Below are 26,297 nucleotides of genomic sequence, written 5' to 3'. Positions count from 1 at the left end.
TCGTTTTCGTTTAAGTATGGTTTCAATAAGTTAATGTGTACCTTCCTTCGGCTTTTCCTTCTTCCTGAGGTTTCGATAACTTAGGTCCGGTCACTGATCTCCAAAATCCGGAATGGTCCTTGGAATTTGTTGATGAGAGGGAATCTCCTTATCGGTAAGAAAACCAACACCTTTTGTCCCACAGCAATCTGCCTGTCCTTACTTTTCATATCAAACTTATTCTTCATTTTCATTTTTCCTTGGCTCGTTTTCAGGGTTTTGAGGGAAAATATCCTCATCTCACCGATACTTTTCCTAAAATTCTTGACATCTTCTCCATTCGTTTCCTCTCGATCTTTCCATTTTTCTTCCAACATTTTAATTGGCCCTCTTACTTCTCGTCTGAACACCCTTTCATTCAGGCTACATCCCATGCTTACTTGATAAGCATGGCGTACCTCAAATAACATTAATTAGCGGTAATCGGTTGTCCCATTCATTTCTTGTTTCGTTGCAGTACTTGGTTAACATACGCTTTAGGGTTTGATGAAATCTCTCCAATGCACCTCGGGTCTCCAGGTGATAAGCAGTAGACAGTTGTTTCACATCCAACAGTTGCATCATGGTCACTCTGAACGATTTCCGGAATAACAAACTTTGTAAAAAAAAGCCTAGTAACCTCTCAGCGATTATTTTGGCACTGATGTTCCTGACGAGTATGGCTTCTGGGTATTTTGTCACTTGACACATCAAGGTTAACATATATTCGTGACCTTTCTTCGTCCTTGGTAATGGTTCCACAATGTTGATCATTATCTTACTAAAGGGCTCTCCTCGTACTTCATTCAGGTTTAAGGGAGCTTTCTTGATGTACTTGTTAGGCTTTCCAGCCATCTGACAAACGTGATATACACGGCAAAAGTGGCTCACATCCTTATGTATGTCAAGCCAGAAAAATGTTTCATTATCTTTTCCGTCGTCTTTCTTATTTCCATGTCTCCTGACTCATGCGCTACAGCGATCACCTGTCTTCTCAGCGATGCTGGAATCAATATCTGATGGTATATGCCCCATTCGGCATGCCCAGGGATATCGGCGGATCTATGCTTCCTCATATGCAATCCATCCTTGAGGTAATAACAGGTGGGGGACTTCTGCACCTCCGTCTCATCCACCACATGGAACATTAATTCTGTTAACGTTGCATCCTTCTGTTGTAATCCTATCAGCCTTTTCCAGCTTACTTGTCCTACTTATAACGCTGAGTTTTCTATTTCTACCAAATCCATTGCTTCCTTGTCTTCCTGTTCATTCGTCTGTCGTTTCTCTTTTTTCGGGCTCACTCAGGAGCTCTCCTCTTACGTAATATCTTAGGAAACCTATTCTTCTGTAAAAAAACCTTCCAAGTTCATTCATTGTTCCTTCGGTTTTTCTGTCTTCTTCTGCAGCCACTTTCTTTGTCATATTTTTAGTCATCACACAACTAGGAAACAGATACGGGTAGTCCTTCTCGAGTTCAGTTGTAGGACTATACTTCAGTGGTTTCTCCATTACAATGGGTCAGGGCTCAAACAGCGCTCCACTAACCTCATTTCCCAGTGGGACTTCTACTCCTTCAACGGCTAATGAATCCTTTACTGCAATATCAAAATGACTTGTCACCAACTCGCATGACAGTTTCAAACAGCAAATAGGGCTAACTTCCTCACCTCCTATTCCCTTCAAAATGACAGAATCTCCTGTGAGAGACTTCGATCATCAGGCGTATGCCTTGTGTCATCACGCTATGATTAGATCCTGTGTCGTGCAATATCTTGACCAAACTTGTCAAATAACTTGACATCCAAACCGCAGCACAAAGCCTCAAAAGTCCTGGCAAATGCTTCAAAAGTAGCCCAATTATAGTAAGTTAAACATCATTAAATTGCTACTATAACTACTGATTTGATATTCTATAGAAATAAATTAGGGGAGGGGAACCACAATCGATCAACTGATCTTTTTTAAGAAGAGTATGGTAACGCCATATATATATATATATATATATATATATATATATATATATATATATATATATATATATATATATATATATATATATATATATATATATATATATATATATATATATATATATATATATATATATGTATATACACACACACACACATATATATATATATATATATATATATATTTATATATATATATATATATATATATATATATATATATATATATATATATATATATATATATATATATATATATATATATATATATATATATTTAAATACAGAAAATAAAGCTGTATGTTTTTGCAATATTATATATATATATATATATATATATATATATATATATATATATATATATATATATATATATATATATATATATATATATATATATATATATATATATATATATATATATATATATTTAAATAAAAAAAATAAAGCAGTATGTTTTTGCAAAATAAAATAATAGTTAAATGACATTTAACAAAACTAAAATGAGCAAAAGAAAAAAAAAATTAACAAGAGATTTTTTGTTTATTCAATATGATCATAAAATGAACTAGATTGTAGTGCTTTAATTATTGTTTCATTTGATTCAAAATCTGAACTTAGGCATTTTTTGTCCTCCTCCCCTTCTTGAGTATGCATGTCACTTCTTATATACAACATTGCCATTAGGTCATGTCCTATTCTCTTCCTGCGGTCCGTTTTGATTAAACTGACATTGCAGAAAACTCGTTCTACATCACCATTGCTGATAGGAAGACATTATATCTTTAAAGCAAATTTGGCCACATTTTAAAATGCTTGTTCGCCGCCTACATCTTCATACTACAATACCTTAACCCAGAATTCAGCAGGATCTTTGTGGACTGCTTCACCCCAGTCCACAAGATTTAACAGCAGTGCAAACACACAGAAAAATTTTAAAAAAGATGAAGCGATATAGTATCCCATAAGTCTTGAGGTAATCAAGACTGTGATGGCGCCGAGTAAGGGGAGTGAACTCAAAGGCAGGTTGGAAACGACTGAGTTATATTATTGTAGAACATTCTCCTTATATACAAAACCTCAAGGCAACAGGACATAACAAGTTCACAAGACAGACAATATTACAGAGGAAAAACCAGACATGAATTTTCATGTTCGTTTTAGTGCGAGGGAAGAGCGAAGATACAAGCATAATATATACAAAAGGAATTATGTACAATTGTGTGAAACACGGTTGGTACATGGCTCCCCCCCTAAAAATGACATACTGTATATGTTAAATAGGGCGCCCTGATCTAGAGAGGCGAACTGTAGGCAGGTCATCTGGCAGAAGATAAGCAGGTTTTAGACGATCAATGGAGACCCAGTCTTCTTTGCCCCGAATGTTTAGGAGGAATGCTTTCGGACTGCGTCGGATCACAAGGAAAGGGCCCGTGTAAGGGGGCGTTAGTGGTGGCTTGCTGGTGTCGTTGCGCAGGAAGACGTGTGTTGCTTTGGTCATCAAGTCCTTTATGGGTAAACTATCGACATCGGGTATGGCAGCGCGTACAGGTTCAGGTAAACGGCATATCCAAAGGGCACGGAGTAGGTTCACCTCACGAGGAGAGCCGTCTGCGGCAGGTTGAAGAAGAGCGATACTGGTCATTTCCCTGAGGGCAAGCGAAGCCCTTTGGTCCCCCAACGGTTGTTGCGAGAGCTGAAAAAGCTTTGCTATACGGGCGGCTGGCGACGGCGAGTACTGCTGCAGAAGGTATGTTTTGAGGGCGTCATACGCTATTGGGGTGTCTCCTTGTTCACAAAGCCAGTCGGATATTTCTGGGAAGGTGTCCTCGGGTATCGCCGCGAGAACATAATCCGCTTTGATAGTTGAGCGAGTCACGCCCCTGATACGAAAGTGGACTTCAGCGCATTGAAACCAAGCAAACGCTTCTCTGCTGGCGAACGGTGAAAGTTTCAATGGTGCGGCCGCGGCGCCAACTGCTGTGGTAGAGTCCGTCTCCGTCATAGTACCAACGATGGAAGGGCGAGGGAGGTGGGGGTGGAAGGCAGTGGGAGCGAGTCGACTTCCGGGGTCACCAATGTGACGGCGCCGAGTAAGGGGTGTGAACTCAAAGGCAGGTTGGAAACGACTGAGTTATATTATTGTAGAACATTCTCCTTATATACAAAACCTCAAGGCAACAGGACATAACAAGTTCACAAGACAGACAATATTACAGAGGAAAAACCAGACATGAATTTTCATGTTCGTTTTAGTGCGAGGGAAGAGCGAAGATACAAGCATAATATATACAAAAGGAATTATGTACAATTATGTGAAACACGGTTGGTACAAGACATAAAAAAAGATTGCTCCAAGATCTGTCACCATAAATGTTAGGAATATAGCTTAATCTTCGAAATTCAAATTAGTCAAATTTTCTGTATTCTTAAGCACACTTGGTTTAATGGTACAATACATTAGGTACCTGAAAAAATATTCTAAATCTGCAAAGAGCTTCATCCAATAAACATTTTTGCCTTGACATAATTTGTTGACTCTATTAAACTCTACCAAAATTTAATAACAGGTTCAGCATACAGCTTATGGAGCATTTCTGTTGTATAACATTTTTCGTTTGTTTTTGCCAACTAAAAGTGCAACTTTAGTTCTTCTCACTTGGACAGGATTCGATCGACGCCTAAAATTGGACTGCCATCGTGTTCCTGAGGGTGTCATTATTTTATGCTTTAAACTGTCTGTGAACAATTGAAATTTAAAATAGAATCATCGATCTACATTTTCACTTGGAAATTATTATGAAAGTAATTGCATTTGTAAAGACCATATAAACATAGATTATTGGCGATGCGGTCAATTTGTTCCAGAGTAGCCCAATTCCAGGTTAGTAGTGGCCCTTTTTTATAGCCTGCAGAAAGCTGTTCAAAAGTAGGTAACGACTTTGGGATCTGCTCGCTCCCATCTGGAGCGGCTAACATACCTTCATAGATATACTCTGTTTGGAGTTGTCCTGTTCGCCGTGTAAACAATAGCTAGTTTATTTTCCTCGTCAGCGGCCTTTCCTGTTTGAATCTTCGTCTTCGTATTCTGTGAAGTTGAATTACCCTTAACCACTGGGGGACTACTTTCGGTTGGTTCGACCAACATTCCTTACTCATATGGCCTTTTTTTTCACACTTATAAGAGGCAATATTAATCTTCTGCATGTCTTTCACAACACCTGAAGGTGACGATTCGACGATTGTTGCTGTGGTACTATTGCATTTTGCTTTAAAATAGTACCAGTGGTACTTCCACTGTAACTATTGAACTTGTTCCCAGAGTTATTACTGAACTGGTTTCCATAGGTCGGCAAATACTTGACACTTGGTTGGAATGACGATTAAAACTTCCTACCTGTTGAGGGTTTACGACTGATAACATTATAATCTTCACTCAGCGAAGCGGCTCTATCAAGTTTCTTCACCTCTCTCTCTCTCTCTCAAGTATGTTCGAATATGTTCAGGAATCCCTCGTAAATATTGTTCCAACACTATCCGTTCTTCTAAATCAGCCATCTCTCTCACTTTGGAAGCCTCTATCCATCTCTTAAATCATCGTCATACCTTATAAGCCTAATCCAGGAAAGTGATTTTCTCGTCCTTCCGCAAACTTCGGAAATTTTCATTACATTATTCTTGGGTCATCTGATACACTTGCAGTACGCTCCTCTTAACTTCTTGATAATCCTTCCTCTGGTCCTGAGACAAGGCAAGATATGAACTGTGTTGTTTACCAATAGGGACACTCTGCCATTCCATCGTCGATGCGACCTTTTCAAAATGATCGAAGAACTCGTTGGAAGCTTCCTCTGTGAATTTCGGGGTTAATATCTATGCATTGGCCACATTAAACATGGAATCGTGCAAAGCGGGAGTCACACCTGTCTCAGTTGACAGCCTTGCACAAGCATTCAACAGTTCCAATTTCCCGGCATGTCTTGCAATTTCTTTTGCCTGTTCTCTCTCTCTTACTTCCAATTCTCTTGCATGTCTTGCAACTTCTCTTAATTCTTCCCACTCTTTTTCTTCCATTTCTCTCGCAAGTCTTGCAATTTCTCTTGCCTCTTCTTGCTTTCTTTCTTCTCGTTCCTCCCGTTCTGCCATCATCTTCAACTTAATCAAATTCTCTTCCGCTGCAATTCATCTAATCTTAGCCTCTATGTGCGTTTCTGCTTTCGTTCCTTCAGTTTGTGGGTCATCTGATACTTGCTTCTCTACAAATTTTGCTTCAGTCTTCTCTAAAAGGCCGCGACCTGCTGCAATATCTTCAGGCAACTTTCCTGAGTTTATCAATGCTTCTAAGACTAGACACTTGATTTGGGCTTTAATCATTCCACCAGTTACATGGTCACCACATGCCATTAAAATAGCGAGCCACTGAACTTTAGTTAGATTAGCTTTCGACAATTCCTGAACAATTGGTTTTCCAAAAACTTCTGTACATTTAATTAGGCCATCTTGTACTTTACAAAAATTAATTATACCTCTCCAAAAATCATATCTTATCAATACACAGAATCCTATCAACACTAAACTGATCAAACCTTTAATCAAAACACGGCCCTCTTATCACCAATATTTAAAACAGGCTCGCTCGATCCTGGGTTTGGGCACCAAGAAAAAAAAAATATGTTACGACTAGCAAATTACGTAAATTTCCGAGCTCTAAAATTCACCTGCTTTATAAAACATAATCTGATATACAGGAAAAATACCTACGAGCTCTGAGAATAATACGCAACTCCAAGACATAATATATATGAACACTGAATATCTAAAAGGTCATTTTACTTTACACTTAAAACAAAACTGAGTGATTATTTTACTTTTTACAGGAACTATACTTAAATCAACCTTTTACTTCAGTTCTTGGTTAGGGGATACGAGCAAAGCACTGAGAAAAGTATTGGTGATCAAAATAATACACACTACAAAAATAAATATATTCTATAAGAATTAACAATTTGAAATTAACACAAAAATTAAATCACTTGAAATATTAAATCTGAACTAAACCTTAGACTAAGACAAAAAAAAAGACACTTCAAAAAAATTATACAATCACTTATTTCACTAGATATTGATTTATTAAAATAATTAATTTTGACAATTAATGAGAAAAGTTGACACTTAAACACTATAGAAAATAAATCAAATTTACACTTACACATACTTAATTGTTACCCTTATGTCCCTTAAGCTCACACAAGGTTACCAAAGGGTTCAGCAAAATAATTACACTTCACTGTTTAACCTAATCTCACAGGGCCAGTTATAAAAATTTGTGCTATAAAATGTACTTATATTAACATAATACTTTTAACTTAGACACACAATAATATCACAAGTGTTTAAACAACACCATACACGGTATATGTTGCAGAGAAATCCCTATTCACATTTGAGAGGAAAACATTATTCACACATGAGACGAATTATATAGTGGCTGGAGAGAGGGTTAGCAGATGTCTCCTATGCTTTGCTAGGTCCTTATATATTAACTTAATTCCTTCTAGTAACTTCTAGTAAATCATTCTCATTGCGTGGGGGCATGACTCTAACAGCGTAAGGTTCCTAACTTAGCAATTTGAAGAAGGGGTACTAATGTTGCTTGCGAGGCAACTTTCTCAGCTAACTCCGACCACCTCTCGTAACATGAAAAAAAAGAATATTTTTAGTCTAGAATTTTCATCCCTCTCCTAACAACGTGGAAACAAGATGTAATCCCTATCGTGTGTGTCATACAGCATACCTTTTAACAAGTTAAATAAGACTTTGTAACAACTCTACGTGAAATAAAATTTTAATTCTTTAAAATAACGTACATTTACATATACAGAACTGAATGAAAATACAACAAAATGAATGACGAAAGTCTTATGTAATCTAGATACATTAAACTAATCCTACATGAGTGGAACTCACTTTACGAGCTTGCTAAACATCTCTTAGATACCCAAATGAAATACATGAATAAAATATTCTACCCTCATGAAGACCAGCTTTGCAATCATATATACATATATATATATATATATATATATATATATATATATATATATATATATATATATAAATGCATTTATATGAATAAATATTTACATCTTTGTATGGATTAACAATCACTGTTAAAACCCCAAATACCTGTATTTGACGGAGTTGCAGAAACGGCAGGTGAAGGAGGACCTTCACCAACGCGAGTAGACGCTGTGACCCAGAATTCATAACGATTTTGTGGCATAAGGTCATTTACTTCTAGCCATTTTGTCTGAAAAAAAAATACAGAAATTTTCTCTCTTAAGTAGATAATATATGTCTTATGAAGAAATCTATTAAACAATGTAAGGTTGACATGTGTTTATATTCTTATGTAAATATACATTGTGCTTATTTCAGAAAATTCTTACCATAATATCATAAACAATGAAAATCAATTTCATTTTTCAAATGTATCGCCTAATGAGTACTTTGAGGTGTAAAAAGAGTAAACAACACAAATTAAGTCATATAACACCCCTTCAAGTCAGCAATATTTGTTTTTAAGTGATACATGCAGTTTGTTTATTCAAACTCAATAATTTTTGGTATGTCTACAAACGTCATCTTTACCCACAAGGGGACACCCAGTTTAATGTCTCCTTGCCTAAATGAGACACAGGTCGTTTTTCTACAGATGAGAGACTCTGACTCCCTTCAGAGGCAGATTTGAATCAAAGAGTAACAAAGCTGCGTCATTTGTACTGCCTGGGACGAAATGAGACATGGCTTATATCTCATTCTTCTTCTTTAGTTTTTTTTTAAAGATAATCTCTACGTGATATTATCAATTCCTTAAATCTCAAGTATTCAGCAAAACAATCGTTTGGGTAGATTACCATTTACTTCCATCTTTATTCTAATCTACACGAGAATCAAAATGATCCCAGACAATGCAAACATAATGCCTGGTGCCGTGTTCAAAAACCATTTTCTCTTGAAGATTCTGGGGTTTTGAAATTACATAAAAACCATCGGGGTTCCTAAATCATTATCATTCGATTCACACGGTTACAAAGTCTCAGAAAACACCTTAAGAATATTTTGCAGCAGAGACTTTGCGTTATTCTGACTACTTATTGCACTGCAAGACAGTATTATCATGGCAGAAGAGTCATCAAGATGCTAATTTCCATTATATAGCTGAAATTATGAAATAAAAACACTTGATGAGCTAAACCAATATAATGCCTCGTATATCTTAAGATGCATTCTCTTGTAACACATATGTAGCATTACTTAAAATGTTAAGTGATACTGCGGGATTTCTATACCTTTCTTTTACATATGTGTATATATATCATCATAAATTTTAGATGTGTTTCATGTATGTTTGGTTAATGCTGCTGTAACATATACTTAACCCAATTAAAAGAAAATACTACCATTTTACGAAGTAAAGGCAAAGAGATAATCAGCAACAAGAGAATCCGCACGCAGCCACTGACTATTCTTTTCTTACATGAATCTTTTCTTAGATAACCACAGACACAACACATTTGAGAAAAAACTCACGTCTGAAAAGTGAGATGGGGTCAGGTTAGATCTAAAACAGTGAGGTTAAACTACTCTTGGTGACATCAATGCCACATATCTGGGCTACAGATTTCATCTCGAAACAGTAAGTTTCCATTTTAAAATAGATTTTTTATTCACTGCAAATAATATTGCTTTCAAATCATTTAGTAAGCTGTCCCCTAACCTATAAAGAAAAATAATTTGGACTGGGTACTGGTCATCGTTGTTGAATCAAAAGTTTCTTGTCTATTTCTTTCTCATTTGATTGCACCTGGTTTAAATTTACTCTCAAGAGAAAGGGAGCATTCTTGATTAGGAAATATTAGCTCACATATCTCTTAAAAGAAACTATCTTTTCATGGATGCAATTTTTATATACTCTATACATAATCTCGTAATTCTCATTCTGGAATTCAAAGTCAACATCAAATCCATTACGGTACTCTTGATTAAAATACATGCATAAAAAATTTCAGCTCTCTTGAAAGTATTCTTTAGTTACGTTTAAAATTTCCCATTATGAACCTGGTTGCTCGTGGCATTGTGTAACAGGAAATCATTATCACCAATAACGTTCCATGGCTAGATGCAAGACAATGTTCTCTCTCTATCATTATCAATCTATTATCTTCTCTTTATTAGGCTTTTTCTTTTGCATGAATACATACCTACAAATAATTCCTTTTCTTTGTCTGTATTAGAAACTTTCAGCGTTATATATTTATCTGAGAATATCCTAAGTATATTTTTCCGTAAAACTAATCGTTTTGGATGGTCTAATGAATGGGTAATATGTAAGAGAAAAATAAAAATCATTGCATAATGTAAAATTCATAGAAATACAATGAACATTTTCTTAAGATGAACGCTTCACATTTATTTATCAATTACAGTTTTTTTTTACTACTATACCCAATCTTAAGATTTATTATAAATGTGGTTACCTATAATATGTAACTATTTAATGCTTCTGAGAAAATCCTACAGAAAAAGCTACAGCGTACTCATACCTGAGGTGGTAGTATTCTTCTAGCTGGATCTCTGGAAGGTGGAGACCTGATGTAGAGAATGTACTTAGTGAGCAGCCCATGCAGTCTTTCCGGTGCCTCCCAAGCCACTTTAACACTCTTGCTGCTGCTTACGACTGCTTTAATCTTTGATGGTGCTTGCGGTACTGACATAATACAAAGAAAGTTACAAAGGTCATAACTAAGTGTAAATGTTGTTATCATAAAGAAAAATGCATGTATATTTGTAATGCACTTCTGGTTGTTTTTGAAAGCACACTTTACTCTATAAGACCAAGATTTTCAGGAAAAGGATCTACAATATAATATTTAGCCATCCTATGTATGGAGCCTAAAATAAAAAGCATATTTTACCATCTTCCTCAGTAGCACAGTTTATTGGCTCGGATGGGACACCTATACCAGCTCTTGTTGCTGCTGCCACAGTTATGGAGTAGTTTGTATATCGTTCTAAGTCACCTATAGTTGCACTTTGTCCATTCACAATACGAGACTCCCCAGGCGGCAGGCCTGATAAAGATTTGGAGAAATCTAAAGTAAAAAGAGTTTTTGTTTACATTAACAATCTTTTAATGCACAAAGCAGCAATCTTCCTTTTAATAGGCTTGACCCCCATAATTGGCTAAGAGCATAAATTAAACCATCTTAAGTATTGCAACAATGATATTGACCTGTATGATCATCCATAGGAGTGTATGTGAGAGTATACGTAGTAACTACACCATGAGTGAGATGAGCTGGCGGAGGGGACCATGAGACTTCAACTCGAGTGGAAGTGAGAGCGACACACGACACTTCTTCTGGAGGCGCCTCTGGTACTGGCGAAGTAAAATAGGAATAATATTATGGAAAGTAATAATTATGCTACAGACAGCAGTAACCATGGGTTAAATCAGTTTTGCATGAATAAAAACCAGATTATCTTTTCTACCGAGTTGAAAATATACCATCAATAACTATTTCCCATTATTCTGGGAGAAGCTCTTGGAGACAGGAAGATTAAGATGCTTTAGCCCTTTGCGTAATGTTCCCTTTTTCTTCCTCAGAAGCATCCCTAACCTTGTGGATCTAAGCATGGTAAAATTTACATAAGAAATACAGTAGTAAAAGTTGTCAAAGAGAACAAAGAGTTTAACATAGGTTCTCCTACATAGCGGGACAGGATCATAATCTTAAAATCTTTATGAAATTTTCTTATTGAAAAACACGAACAAACTAGTCTCAGTTTAGGTATCCTGGAATATTGTACTTCTTGAAATTATAAGCATGATCAAAAAGGCAAATTCCAGAAAGTCCCGAAGGGAATTAAAGGCTTTACGATATATAATTTTGTTGTTATTTGCAATAATGTACAAAATATATTTAGTTCACCAGCCAGAGCCAAGAAATTAGATGTCCATATTATTGGTTTTAGGAATTATCAAGTTTTGCAGTATTTTCATTAAAGGTCAGGTAATTGGTATTCTATGGAAGACACTTCTATGGGAATTCCTATATCAATAAATGCATTAATCATCAACTTATAGCTATGATAAGATTAAGTTTTCAGAAGGCATTAATGGTCTAATTTCCCAATGGACTATAAGCACTATAACCACGAAAGGCAAAAAAGTATGAAATACTAAATTATAACAAATTATAGTCTCCTTTTTATATTATCTAACACACTGATTTGAAAAATACATTCGTTTCTTCAGGTTTTACTCATTTCTAATTTCCTTCCTTAAGGCTTCAATAGCAAAAATATGCTTTGGTAATCATCAGCCATTTGTAAACTGCTCTCTAGACACCGATGGGTTCCCCTAAAAATGAGTAAAATCTTTGGAAAAACAACCCATGAATAAGGAAAACGTTCAAAACATAATTAAGTGAAAGAATAATATGGAAACTAGAAATCCAACAGATGACATAAAAGTACTAGGATCATGTCAGGAGTTGATGCTCCCTGTATCATTAAACTCCATCAAAACTTCTACTTAGATTTCAGAATGTTTAAAACTGATTGTTAGGTTTAATCGAAATAAACCATTCTGATTTTAAATTCACTGCAAGGTTCCACATATCTCAATGGGTGTTATATGAGACCTATGCAGTTCCCAAAATATGACGTTTCTTGCTTATTTTCTTCAGTAACAAGCAAAAGCTTCAGTAATTCCATTCAAGATAGAAGACTCACTTTTTTCCTCGATTTCGTTTTGCCTAATATCACAGTTTCAGTCCAAGGAGTATGATGGCTTGAATAATTTGATTTAAAGTACGGACCTTTTACTGTCAAGCTCCTATAAATATATACCAAGTTTGCACATTGCCAAGGATATTGAATATCCATGCATGCATGGAGATCTTTGAATTTCTGGCAGTATATGGTTTCCTTGATATAGAAATAGGGAGATTCCTTTTTTCATTAATGAACAAGAAACGAAATAAGTCTCTAACCTTGTTCCCCAATAGATTTAAGTGATCCAAAGTTAAAACAGAGGCTCAGTAAATCTGTGTACAGTTACTTCAATAAAAATGATTTATGTACTCACCTCACTGCCATGCCAAAATATATTTTTTATAAAAGAAATAGATCACCTAATGTTTTCTGGAACCATGCTTAATACTATGAATGAAATAAGCCTTCGAATACTTTTCCAAAATTAAATTTGTTTGGAAATTAAGACATGACGTAAAATAGGCCGCTTTCATATTGCTAGTCTTGGTACCATTATGGATAAATAAGGTATATTAGATAGAGGTAGGTTGGTCAGGGTACCAGCCACCCGTTGAGATATTACCGCTAGTGAGTTATTAGGTCCTTTGACTGGTCAGACAGTACTACATTGGATTCTTCTCACTGGTTACAGCTCCTTTTTCTTTTGCCTACATAAACACGGAATAGTCTGGCCTATTCTTTACATATTCTCCTCTGTCCTCATACACTAGACAACACTGAGATTACCAAACAATTCTTCCTCGCTCAAGGGGTTAACTTTTGCAATAAAATTGTTCAGTGGCTACTATCCTCTTGGTAAGGGTAAAAGAAACTCTTTAGCTATGGTAAGCAGCTCTTCTAGGAGGACACTCCAAAATCAAACCATTGTTCTGTGGTCTTAGATAGCGCCATAGCCTCTGTACCATGGTCTTTCACTGTCTTGTGGTGGAGTTCTCTTGCTTGAGGGTACACTCAAGCACACTACTCAGTCTTATTTCTCTTCCTCATGTTTTTTTTTTTTAAGTTTTTATAGTTTATATGTGAAAAATTTATTTTAATGTTGTTACTGTTCTTAAAATATTTTATTTTAAATGTTTATTAATTTTCTTGTAGATTCCTTATTTCCTTTCCTCACTGGGCTATTTTCCCTTTTGGAGCCCTAGGGCTTATGGCATTCTGCTTTTCCAACTAGGGTTGTAGCTTAGCACTTAATAGTAACAATAATAATATTGTTAACAACAACAGCAACAACAACAACAACAACAACAATAATAATAATAATAATAATAATAATAATAATAATAATAACATGGCAATTGATCTTCCAGAATATCCTATTTTTTCGAGTATTTTGAAAGGTTTCATCCCGAGTGACAAAGTTCTTCTCTACACTGTCTGATGTTCTATAAATTATGATCCATCCGTGACTAATTATATACTTATTGTGTTTACACCAATTAGGATGCATAAATTATCCATGCTTGTTACTAAAGTAGTTGGTAAATTAGTCAACAAAATTCAATGAACCCAGTTAATAAGTAACATTATTGCTCTCAACTGTTAAATCTTCCAAATATTCAACATCAATAAATTGCATCTATTTCATATAACGTGTATTCGACTTAGACTATTGGTTCTACTTGTATTAGGAGGCAACAGTGGCTGGGGATATGTACTCACAAATGTAGAACAAGCCAGAATAAAGTTGCTGTACCTTACTCCCAAATATATACCATATATACACATATACTGTATATACTCATATATATATATATATATATATATATATATATATATATATATATATATATATATATGTATATATATATATATATATATATATATATATATATATATATATATATATACTACATATGTATATATATATATATATATATATATATATATATATATATATATATATATATATATATATATATATATATACCGTAAATCTTGCATTTGATTTGAATTTATGTGAGTTTTCAGCGATGTCTCTTTGAATGTCTGTAATTTAGAATAATTTAATATTTCGATAGTCATTCTTCTTTTTATTTCTCTTTCAAATAGTTTTTAGAGTATCAGTTGTAATCATGTATCAAATTTAAAGTGACTGGTTTAGATTATATTTATTTAGTTTATATATTTATAATATTTTAGGCTTTGATGATATATATATATATATATATATATACATACATATATATATATATATATATATATATACATATAGATAGATAGATAGATAGATAGATCGATACTACATATACACACGCATTTTAAAGTCTGAAGTAACAGAATGTTGAATTGCCTTTATGTAAAGTATTTCTAGGCGAATATTCATTTAGAACTACCAATGTCTTCATTGTAAAAATATTGTTTACATGTAAGACAAAATTAGCAGCTTTTAATATAAGCTTTTCATCAACTATACCATTATCGAATCAACCCAACACACACTGATATGTAACTTTTTGCTTTTCAGGAAGGTGACCGAAAACGACTATCTGACTTTTGTACATGATAGTTAAGGCCTTATAATAATAAATAAACTTCTATATTCGCTCTATGTGTCCATAAATTTAGTGTGTTACCTTTAGCAGTCACACGATGGAGCCAAGCAGCATTAAGAAATCAAAACCAGAAACTGATTTTATGCTGTGCATTCAGAGTCAGAATCCAGCAATTTGTGATCTAGTGATTGAACCATCAGAGGAAACATATAATTTCCTCCAGTTTGTACATAAAAGAGGGCAGTATGGAGATGCTGAATATCCACAGATCAGCAGACGATTCTTAGGATATACTGCCATCGATCTGAGAAAAAAGAAGCAAGGTGGCACAGAAAATGTTAGGGGTCAATATGTCATAATGGTTACCTAGAACATGCAAAGGTGCAATACCAGAAGGCCTGCCAACAAGGAAAGAATTAGCATCTTCAAAAGAGACATGGAAGGCCATTTTCTGCAGCTGCCACTAGTGTACCAGACTCTTCTGAAAGCAAGATTCCTCACTTCACACGTTCAGCAACATCTCCTTTTAATGCAAGCCTGTGTGTCTTCGGCCAACAAGACAGCAAAGAGCCAATTCATGAGGTGTGTACATTAGTGCGGGGAAACAACTGCGAAAGGCTGTTGATGCAAGCAATAATCATACTTGGAAAGGGCAGCTGAGTGCTGTTATTCCTTAGGCTAATGCTCGTGCCATTGATGTTAAGTAGCACATATCATGCTGGGTTTAGAATGTTCAGAGAGGTGCAGCCAGCAGCAGTGGGGACAAATAGCTTACACAGCAATGGCTGTCTGGACAAACCAAGATGACAATATTGCCCAACTGAAGACTGTGCTCGGATCCTCCATCTATCCTAGGAAATATGAAGGGAAAGACCTGACTATTATCATCACAAAGGTTGTAATGTCGCTATGGTGAAAAAAGATGTGTACATCCAAGAAAATATTGAGCAAGAGAAGTATGCCAAGTTTTTTGAGGAGCATGTCAACAAAAAGGAAGTGTCTGGGTCACAATGAAGAAAGTTCAATTCAAGATGTGGAAAAGTACAAGGAAGTCAGTGAAGCAAAAACTGGAGGTTCAAGTAGTTGAGCACACGGATGAATGGTCACTATTTGCCCACATGGTGATTGCTGCACGCTCATGCCCTGAGATCAACCTCAAAGAGGGCATTCGTCAGCATGAGTTTGCTGCCTTTTCACGAGCCTTGTTCACAGTTAGTGGGGGAAATCCTACCAAACACAGACCAGAGCAAGCTAATGGCTATACTTGAGGAGCTGCCATACAAAAAAGGTGGTGATCTGTGGCCAGAGGATGTCACTAGTGACATTGTTTTAATGCTAACAAGGAAGGTGACTGTCATTGATGGAATGCCATCTTTGGTCCAGACATGTGCCCAATGGGCAGACCACTTCACAGCTACACTGAACAGCAAGTGCTGCAACTATGATAAGGTCCCTCTACTCTTTGACTGCTATGATCTTTTCACTTCACTGAAGGAGGTTGCAAAGAGAGAGAGAGAGAGAGAGAGAGAGAGAGAGAGAGAGAGAGAGAGAGAGAGAGAGAGAGAGACGCCAGGGTGGCAAGCCATCCACTGCCTATCATGTTGCTGATAACGCGCCAGTTGGTAAGGTGTCAGCAATGTACTCTATGTCCTGCTCTACAAAAAAAGATAAACTGGCAGTTTATCTCGTAAAAACAGTTCTCCACCATTTTGAAAGTGGGCCCAGAGTATTCATATTAATTCACAGCAGGAGGTGCTCTCAAACCTTATGAATGTTCATATTCTCTGCAGCTCTCATGGAGCTGACACAAGGCTTCTTCTCCGCAGTTTGGATGCTGCTTGAAGAGGAACAAATGAAATCTACATTCAGTCAGCTTGTATTGATGTGTTTGTCCTTGTAATCAACCGTTACCATTCACCTTTTACAAGAACACAAATTCTGTAACTGGTGGAAGGACCCAAAAAGAAGTAATCAGTAGTAAATGCACTTAGGGCTGCAAAGGCTGTAGCCTTCTTAAAGGATTTTATGCCTTCTCTGGAGAAGACATAATAAGACGATTTGCTGGCCTGGGGAAGCTTACCTGGTGGCAGGCAGTGAACAGAGGCTCCATGGTGTTGATATCTGCATTTGCTGCCCCAGGAACCTCCAAGGAGCTGGGAGTTGAAACTAACCATGTCATCAAGACATTTGTTTGCCAGCTCTATGAGCCTAGTACAACTTTGGTTGATATTGCTGATCTCAGGTGGAAACTTTTCTCCACGAAATAACTAGAAGCTCAAAAGCCACCTCCAACACGAGGAGCCTTACGTAAAGCCATTGCCAAAGCTCGTTACTATGCCATGGTGTGATATCAAGATGAAATTCCTCACCCTCAGCTGCCACCAGCATCAACCTATAGGTTGAAGGAAAAAGGGGATATACTAGTACCAGTCCGCACAAGGGATTCTCCACCTCCAGCTACAACTACTCATCTCATCATAAGAGGGTGCAAAAAGACCAGTTACAGGTCCCACTGTTCCTGTAGATATCAGGACCTCAACTGACCAGAGATATGCATGTGTGGAGCTGATGAGTAGGTGTGCACTAATATCAGCCAGGCATTCTTGGGAATTGGTGAGGATGAAGGAGATCCTGCCACCTAATAAGACTAATCATGCACTAAAGCATTGACACTATTACTGTTTGTACACTTTGGAAGAAAAAAGGTTTATAGTATTGAAAGAAGTATTATTATTTTATAATAATGTATCTTTTAACAATAATATAGGATATTTGATTTGTATTCCCTGTGCCATAACCAAATTATTTAGCATGGTTTTAGCCAGAATTTGAATTTGAGAAAAAACTTATGAGAAAATGTAATTGAAAAATGGCAATATAATTTTTTAAGTCAAATACTTCCAGAAGACAGTCCAACCAGTTGCCAGAAATTAATATCTGGAACCAACGGGAAAACATTGGACCCCTATTATTAGCTTGGGTGAGAAATGAAATCTATTCCTAACAAATATTGTAAGCCAGCTTGGCCGAATGTCCTCACTTATTGGATAGATGTGTCTTTCCAAAGATTATAGAGAATAATATGCTTTAGACATGTTATCAAGCAAGTTTTCTCAATCATTTAAGAGAAATTATGTCTCAGTAAGCATAATTCTCAAAGGTTATTTTTGGATTTATAAATGCACAACAATAAATGGCTTATTCAATTATATTCCATAACTTTCATTCGATACAAGAATTCATTGGGTTTAGACTTGACGGAAAACATAAATTGTACCACTCTCTTCAATTACATGAAATTATTCTTAATGGGTGAACTATAGGTTATATGTGGAGCAACAGAGTAAGCCTACTTTGTAATTGGCCAGTCTTTTACATAATAAAAAACACAAAATGTAATCTAAAAAACTGAATAAGTTAGTGACAAAATTCTGCATCTAATTTGGGAGATAACCCAAAAATGGAAATGTCAAGGTGGAAAAACAATGGGTAAAACACATGAACTAAATATCATAACAAAGTAAATCCAAAATTTTTACCAAAGGCAAAAGAACAAAAAAACAAAGAATGAAAAATGAACTAATCAATTTCCTCCTGAGGAGGAGGAGGAGGAGGAGGAGGATATGCTAACGTGAAAGTTTTTTCATGATGTTTTATTAACTGAAAAGTCTTTTCATCACATCTTACCATCCTCCTGAGTAGAAGCGGATACTTCAGTAGATAGTGGCCCTGGTCCTTTATTGTTATATGCTTGCAAAACGAAGATATAACGGGAGTATCTTTCTAAATTACTTACAGTCCAAGTTTCTTCGCTTCCTCCTGTCATTCCCACAGTATCAAAGCTGAAGGAACGTCCACTCCCCAAAGCTCTGAAAGAAATATGTTTATTAGTAACATAATACCTCAAATTTTAAAATAAAGAGACAAGTAAGCCAAAGATTATGAACCACATGATTTGCATAAGCCAGAATTATAAGGCTTTGAATCCTGTCGAAATTTTGCTACACACCACAGCCAAAAATTTAGTTTCCAGTTTTCTACGGCTTGAGTTATTTATTGAGAAATCTTATGATCTGGCTTATTGAATTTTGTTACCTAAAAAAGCATTGGTAACTGTAATGTTTAATCTGCTTTCTGAAGGGATTCAAATTTAAATCATAGTTTTTAGAAATATTTTCATAAGGAAGTAATCCACAAAGCCTTCATATTTTGAGTTCCTACATGAAACAGGGAAGAATAATATGCCACTGTCACCAAGCAATTAGCTAATGTCAATATGACCTGCAAAGTGCATTGTGCATATCAAATGACAGAAACATTTTCTCATCATCATAGGTAACTTTATATCAGTTTTATTTGTTGAAGAAAAAAAAATAGATTATTAACTATCTTATAGAATATTCTACAATCAACCAATAAACCATGCATATTTCTATATATAAACTATTGCAGAAAATCCAATTACTTGCGGAAATAAGACATACCCTTCTTTTCTGTGGCCAACATAATACCCTAATAGCTGCCCGTTCCAGGTGTCGACATCTGGTGGGGACCATGAAAGCTGGACCTCCTTTGGGCTAATTCCAATGGCCTTTACATTAAGTGGTGGTGCACTAGGAGCTTCCCCTTGTGTTCTCAGAGTTAAAGGCTCTGAAGGAGGCGAATCACCTACGCTGTTCACCGCTACAACTCGAACCTGGTAATGACATAAAAAGAACAAATAGTTACTCACAGAGAGAATTCCTATCGATAACTTGAACCGGATTATATCTTCAGTCTAATGGCTCTTTTACTCCTAAAATCATCTTGTCTGCTAACAACCTATGATTAAGAACTGCTTCCCTTAAGGTAATCAAATTGGGCGATAAAATGGAAATAAAAACAAAAGGAACAAATCTGTCATGGGTACACAATTATATATAATCCCTGAACTTCTAATACCCAGAAATGTACAAAGCTGCATTTATCTGACTTGTACTATTATAATACAAAGTTTCCTTATCCTCCACCCACCCCGGTGTAAGGATGTCGAAGCCAGTGGCGAAGAGCTGGGCATCGAACGCACGGAATTTTCATGGGAGGAATTCTGCCAGTTTGACAACCAGTTGTCAGATAACGCTTCCTACATACCGACCAATAACCCACCATACCATTTCAACATCCTCTCCTCCTACACCTATCCTATCCTGTCATTTAACTCCTAATATTCTGTTGAAGGCTTTGTTCTCAAATCTATTAAATCTGTTGGAGAGTGTTTCATTATCATACAACGACTCATAGAGTAACACATCTCTCTATTCTGATATATGGCCTGATTTTATATGTAATTCCAGGCGATTTGATTTCCAAATTTTACCTAACCTAGACATTGTCTGAGTTGCTTTTTTTAATCTTTCACTTAACTCCAATTCTAATGACCCTGTATTGGAGATCATAGTTCCTAATACTTAAATGATTCTACTTCCTTAATCGTTTCTCCTTCCAATGATATTTCATCTTTCATTGTATATTCCGTTCACATCATCTCTGTTTTTCTTCTATTTATACTGAGACCAACCTCGTGTGATATTTTATGTAAGCAAGCATTGCAAATCCTGTGGTGTTCTGCTAATAAGGACATCATCATCAGCAAAGTCTAGGTCAGCTAATTTCCTATTACCAATCCAGTCCAATTCATCCTCACCATCTCCAACTGTATTACTCATGTACAAACTTTATCAAATTTACATCTTTAAGAGGAATTCCATAATAGCGCAGGAATCTTCACAAAATTGGCCGGTGCACATTATCAAAGGCTTTTTCCTAGTCAAAAAATGCCATCAAAAGTGGATTTCTATATTCTACGCATAGGTAAATGTCTCAAAATGAAAATTTGGTCAGAACAACTTCTACCTTTTCTAAATCCTGCATGTTCATCTCTCACCTTTTCATCAATGTTTCTCTCTAGTCTCTTCAGAATATGTATGCTATACATTTCCTTGGCAACTGACGTAAGTGTGATGCCTCAGTAATTATTAAAATCTGTCAGGTCTCCCTTTTTTGCCACTTTCACTAAAACTCCATATTATTTGTTTTCCAGTTTTTTCAACACCACCTATATGAGCTAAAATTCAAACTTGGTGTTGTCTACGAATCCATTTTTCGGGGATTCCTTTCCATTTTAGATTTATAACCCAGTGGTTTTAGGTGATGTGGTGTCTATCTAACATTTTGAAACTGGGTAATCCTTAGTCACCACATGTCACAGAATTTAGACAAATCGTTGTTATAACCCTAAACATTGACACATTGTGCCTTGTAGCTTCCTTTAATATACACAGAACAGAATATATAGAATATCACTTTGAAATACCACCAAGATGGAAATAAGAGAAAGATGCATGTTCGAAGGTTGTAGTGGCACATGGCTAGAGGTAAACCACCTTAATATCACCCCTTATACACACTTCGCGCTCTGAAACTCTCTCTCCCTCACCTCCTAAAACTATTGTAACTAATACTGCTTCTATTACTACTGCTACTACTACAATACTAATATTGTCGCTACTACTACTACTACTACAAATTAGAGCAAGAGGTTGGGAAGAATATCTGATAGAGGGGTAGAAAATGAGAAGTAACAGAGAGAGAGAGAGAGAGAGAGAGAGAGAGAGAGAGAGAGAGAGAGAGAGAGAGAGAGAGAGAGAGAGAACTCGAATACGGTTTGGGGTCAATTCTTCATCCCTGGCTTCGACTCCCTTTGCAGAGAGTAAAGAAACTTTGGAATGTAACATTATAACAGACCTCTCAAAAAAATCTTATTTCCTTCCAGGAGTTAATAAATTCAACTTAGCCTAAAGGTTGAACATTAAGGACTACTGCTAGAAAAATCCTTTTGTCTAAATAAATGGGTAAAAATGATAAATTGTGTGAAAAATATATACAGTACAGGATTTTTATACGAAATATAACTTACTTGGTAAACCTTAGCTGGTAGGAGGTCTTTCAGAACCACTGAAGTACCGCTTCCTTCAGCTCGCAATTGCCTCACACTCACGTCATCCCAAGAGGCTGCGATTGAAAGGTTATTCCATCACATATAATTCGTTTAACTATACTCTGTGTATTGTAAATGATTTCATAATCACATGATATTACAATAAAAATAGACAAGAATGAATATCTATCTAGTCTCCCTCTATAGTTTATATAGGAAAGATGTGTTTTAATGTTGTTAATGTTTTTAAAATATTTTATTTTAATTTTTTATTTCTTTTCATAAGGTTCATTTATTTCCTTCCTTTCCTCACTGGGCTATTTTTCCCTGTTAGAGCCCTTGGGCTTATAGCATCCTGCTTTTCCAACTAGAGTTGTGGCTTGACTAGTAATAATGATAATGATAATTATAATGTGATGAAAGTTAATCCCTACTCATTCCATAAATAAAATATTTCCAGGCCAGCTGATGCACGCAATGCTTGTAAGAAATAAAATGAATGAAATTACTTCTGTTCTTGGCCAGAACAAGTCCAGGAAAGAACTAGTTATTGATAATACACATATCTGTAGCAGTAAAAATATTTTTACGATGATAAAAGAACCTTTCGATTAATTACCCAATTGTAAAAATGACTTTCTTCTGGCCGGAATATTTGTCTGTTGCACCTTACATCAATGTATCTCACTCACAATGAAAGAATATATAAATGTTTCCTTCTGTCATAAATGTAGTTCTAGTCGTCTGCTGTACTGCACACGTTCAAATTACAGGACAGTCCACATCCATTTACGACATGCTCATCAAGGTCTAAACAAAACCAGATCTACCCAATAGCGGCGTGACGTCATTGCTTATTAAGCTAGAACCTTACCCGAATGACTTATGAGCTACATTTCTTGCCTTGCCAATCGATTATCATATATTTGAATATAATTATAATTTTTCCAGTAACTAAAAGAAAACTCATTTTGCCGCAAACATGATTTCTCAGTGTGTCTACAAAGAAAAGGCAGCATTTCATTTGATTTCCAGAGAAAACAAGAAAGAAAATAATTCAGTTCTGTAGTAAGAAATACTGAAGATGACAAAAAAAACTTTGATATAAAGTTTTCATTTCCAAGGAAAATGCTTGTTTAAAAAAAAAAACTATTGTATCATCAACTCGACCAATCAGCTCCAAATTATTTACTAAAAAGATTAAAAAAAAGAAGAAATTTCAACGACTTTGTCCGCACAATGCACGTGAACTTGAAACTGATCATATAAAAGATAATTCAGTACAGTCCAAAATATATTATCGTCTCCCGGCTTGCACACCCTCACACACACACACACACACACACACACACACACACACACACATATATATATATATATATATATATATATATATGTATTATGTATATATATATATATATATATATATATATATATATATACGACATATATATATATATATATATATATATATATATATCTATATATATAACATATATATATATGTATATATATGTATATATATATATATATATATATATATATATATATATATATATATATATATGTATATATATATATATATATACATACATGTATATATATGTATATAAATATATATATATATACATATATATATATACAGCATATATACATATATAAATTGTGTTCATATATATATATATATATATATATATATATATATATATATGTATGTATATACATATATATATATATAAACATATACACACACACACACACATATATATATATATATATATATATATATATATATATATATATACACGCATATATATATGTATATATATATGCTGCTTATTTAAGCATGCATGTATGTATGTACAAATATATATATTATCATACTATGGTCCCGGGTCTGGGCACCAAAAATATGATATATATTATGGCTGGGAAGCTACACAACCTGTCAAATTCCAAACTCACCTATTTGTTCTTACATTAACTCTGTTACACTTGAAAATATTACTACCCTAGCTCTGATACACTTAAATAACTCCCAGACAGCAATATATAAAAACAAACCTGGGTAATTATTCTTAAGAATTATTTAAAACCACCTCTTACTTCGATTCTTTAACAAGAGTATGAGCGAATACTGAAATAAACACTAGTGATTGGAATAATACCCTCTTTACAAAAATAAATATATTCTATATAAATTAAAACACTTAGAAAGAATTTACATAAAAAAAATAAATCACTTGAAATATTATGTCTGACCAAAACTTAGATTAAGACAAAAATGTTATGCTCTGAAAATTATATAATTACTCAAACATAAAAAAAAGATAAAATCTAATGCTGGGGTTTTTGAGAACCTTCCAAAACACATGTCAGATATAAGAATTGCATATTTTCTTACAAACAGGAGGCAGCACCTCATAAAAATATAAAAAAGATTTACATAAGCCCTTGTTCATATCTCGTATCGATCATATAGCACTCTTGAACAATATACGCGAGACTTCGTTACAAAATACGTGAAATAAAAAGGTAATTCTGAGAAATAACGTAAATTTACATCTACTGACTTGAATGAAGAATACAATGAAATTAACGACGAAAATCTTACGTAATTTACATATCAAACTTATACCTACAGGAGAAGAACACAAATGAAATATATAAATAAAATACATTAATAAATTATTTACTCTACACTAGACCGGCTTCGTAAGGTAGCTCCCCCCAAAAAAGATTATTTATTCCGGTCCTGAATCCATCATTTTAGCCCAAGATAAATAATCTGCAACCACGTTACCTTTACCTGATACAGTATATGCTTTACATTAATACAATAGGGTTGTAAACATAATGACCATCTAGTTAACCTTTGATTATTATTTTTCATTTTATTGACAAAAGTTAAAAGATTATGAACTGAATACACTGTAATCTCTTCATTTTGAAGTCAATTCACATAGACCTCAAACTTGTTTATCGCTGTGACTAACACTAGCAGTTACTTTTTAATTGTCAGGTAGGCTCGCTGATGTTTCTTCAGCTTCGACGACATAAAATAAACAGGGTGAAGAATTCCTTCCTCGTCTTCTTGCAATAAGACAGCTCCAATCCCATTATCCGACACATCCATTTGGATAAGGAATTTCTCGTTGAAATCCAGTGCTTGAAGTAACGGTTTCGAAGTTAATATTGCCTTCCTCAGATTTTTTCTTTTTCCTTGTACTATTATTATCATTATTATTATTATTATTATCATTATCATCATTATTATTATTATTATTATTATTATTATTATCATTATTAATTGCTAAGCTACAAGCCTAGTTGGAAAAGCAGAATGCTAGAAGCCCGAGGGCTCCAGCAGGGAAAATAGCCCAGTGAGTAAAGGAAACAAGGGAAAATAAAATATTTTAAGAATAGTAACATTAAAATAAATATCTCCTATATAAACATTAAGAATGTAACAAAACAAGGGGAAGAGAAATAAGATAGAATAGTGTGTCCGAGTGTACCCTCAAACATGAGAACTCTAACCCAAGACAGTGGAAAACCATGGTACAGAGGCTATGAAACTACCCAAGAATAGAGAACAATGGTTTGATTTTGGAGTGTCCTTCTCCTAGAAGAGCTGCTTGTCATAGCTAAAGAGTCCCATCTACCCTTACCAAGAGAAAAGTGGCCATTGAACAATTACAGTACAGTAACCCCTTGGGTGAAGAAGAATTATTTGGTAATCTGTGTTGTCAGGTGTATGAGGACAAAGAAGAATATGTAAAGAATAGGCCAGACTATTCGGTGTGTGTGTAGGCAAAGGGAAAGAACCGTAACAAGAGAGAAGGATCCAATGTAGTACTGTCTGGCCAGTTAAAGGAACCCATATGTCTCTAGCGGTAGTATCTCAACGTAGGTCCAGGTCACTGATCTTCTCCAAAATCCAGAATGGTTCTTGGAACTCGTTAACGGGAGGGAATCTCCTTTACGATGAATAGA

The 26,297-nt window shown here is 35.0% G+C and overlaps 1 protein-coding gene across 2 annotated transcripts in view; it reads right to left on the bottom strand.

Annotated features, from left to right (window-relative positions):
• LOC137625985 (cell adhesion molecule Dscam2-like) overlaps positions 1-26,297 on the bottom strand; it is a 2,034,023-nt gene that overhangs the window by 51,724 nt on the left and 1,956,002 nt on the right. For both annotated transcript variants that reach the window (XM_068357069.1, XM_068357078.1), the window contains exons 20-26: positions 22,281-22,375; positions 19,810-20,021; positions 19,013-19,194; positions 11,287-11,433; positions 10,970-11,125; positions 10,598-10,761; positions 8,178-8,301 (exon numbers count right to left, since the gene is read on the bottom strand). In XM_068357069.1, coding sequence (XP_068213170.1) covers positions 8,178-8,301; positions 10,598-10,761; positions 10,970-11,125; positions 11,287-11,433; positions 19,013-19,194; positions 19,810-20,021; positions 22,281-22,375 — 1,080 coding nt within the window. The remainder of the gene's footprint in view (positions 1-8,177; positions 8,302-10,597; positions 10,762-10,969; positions 11,126-11,286; positions 11,434-19,012; positions 19,195-19,809; positions 20,022-22,280; positions 22,376-26,297) is intronic.

This window comes from Palaemon carinicauda, chromosome 2, assembly GCF_036898095.1.
Source record: "Palaemon carinicauda isolate YSFRI2023 chromosome 2, ASM3689809v2, whole genome shotgun sequence".
NCBI lineage: Eukaryota > Metazoa > Arthropoda > Malacostraca > Decapoda > Palaemonidae > Palaemon > Palaemon carinicauda.
The sequence above is the reverse complement of the archived record's forward strand: the minus strand, read 5'-3'. Positions and strand labels throughout refer to the sequence as shown.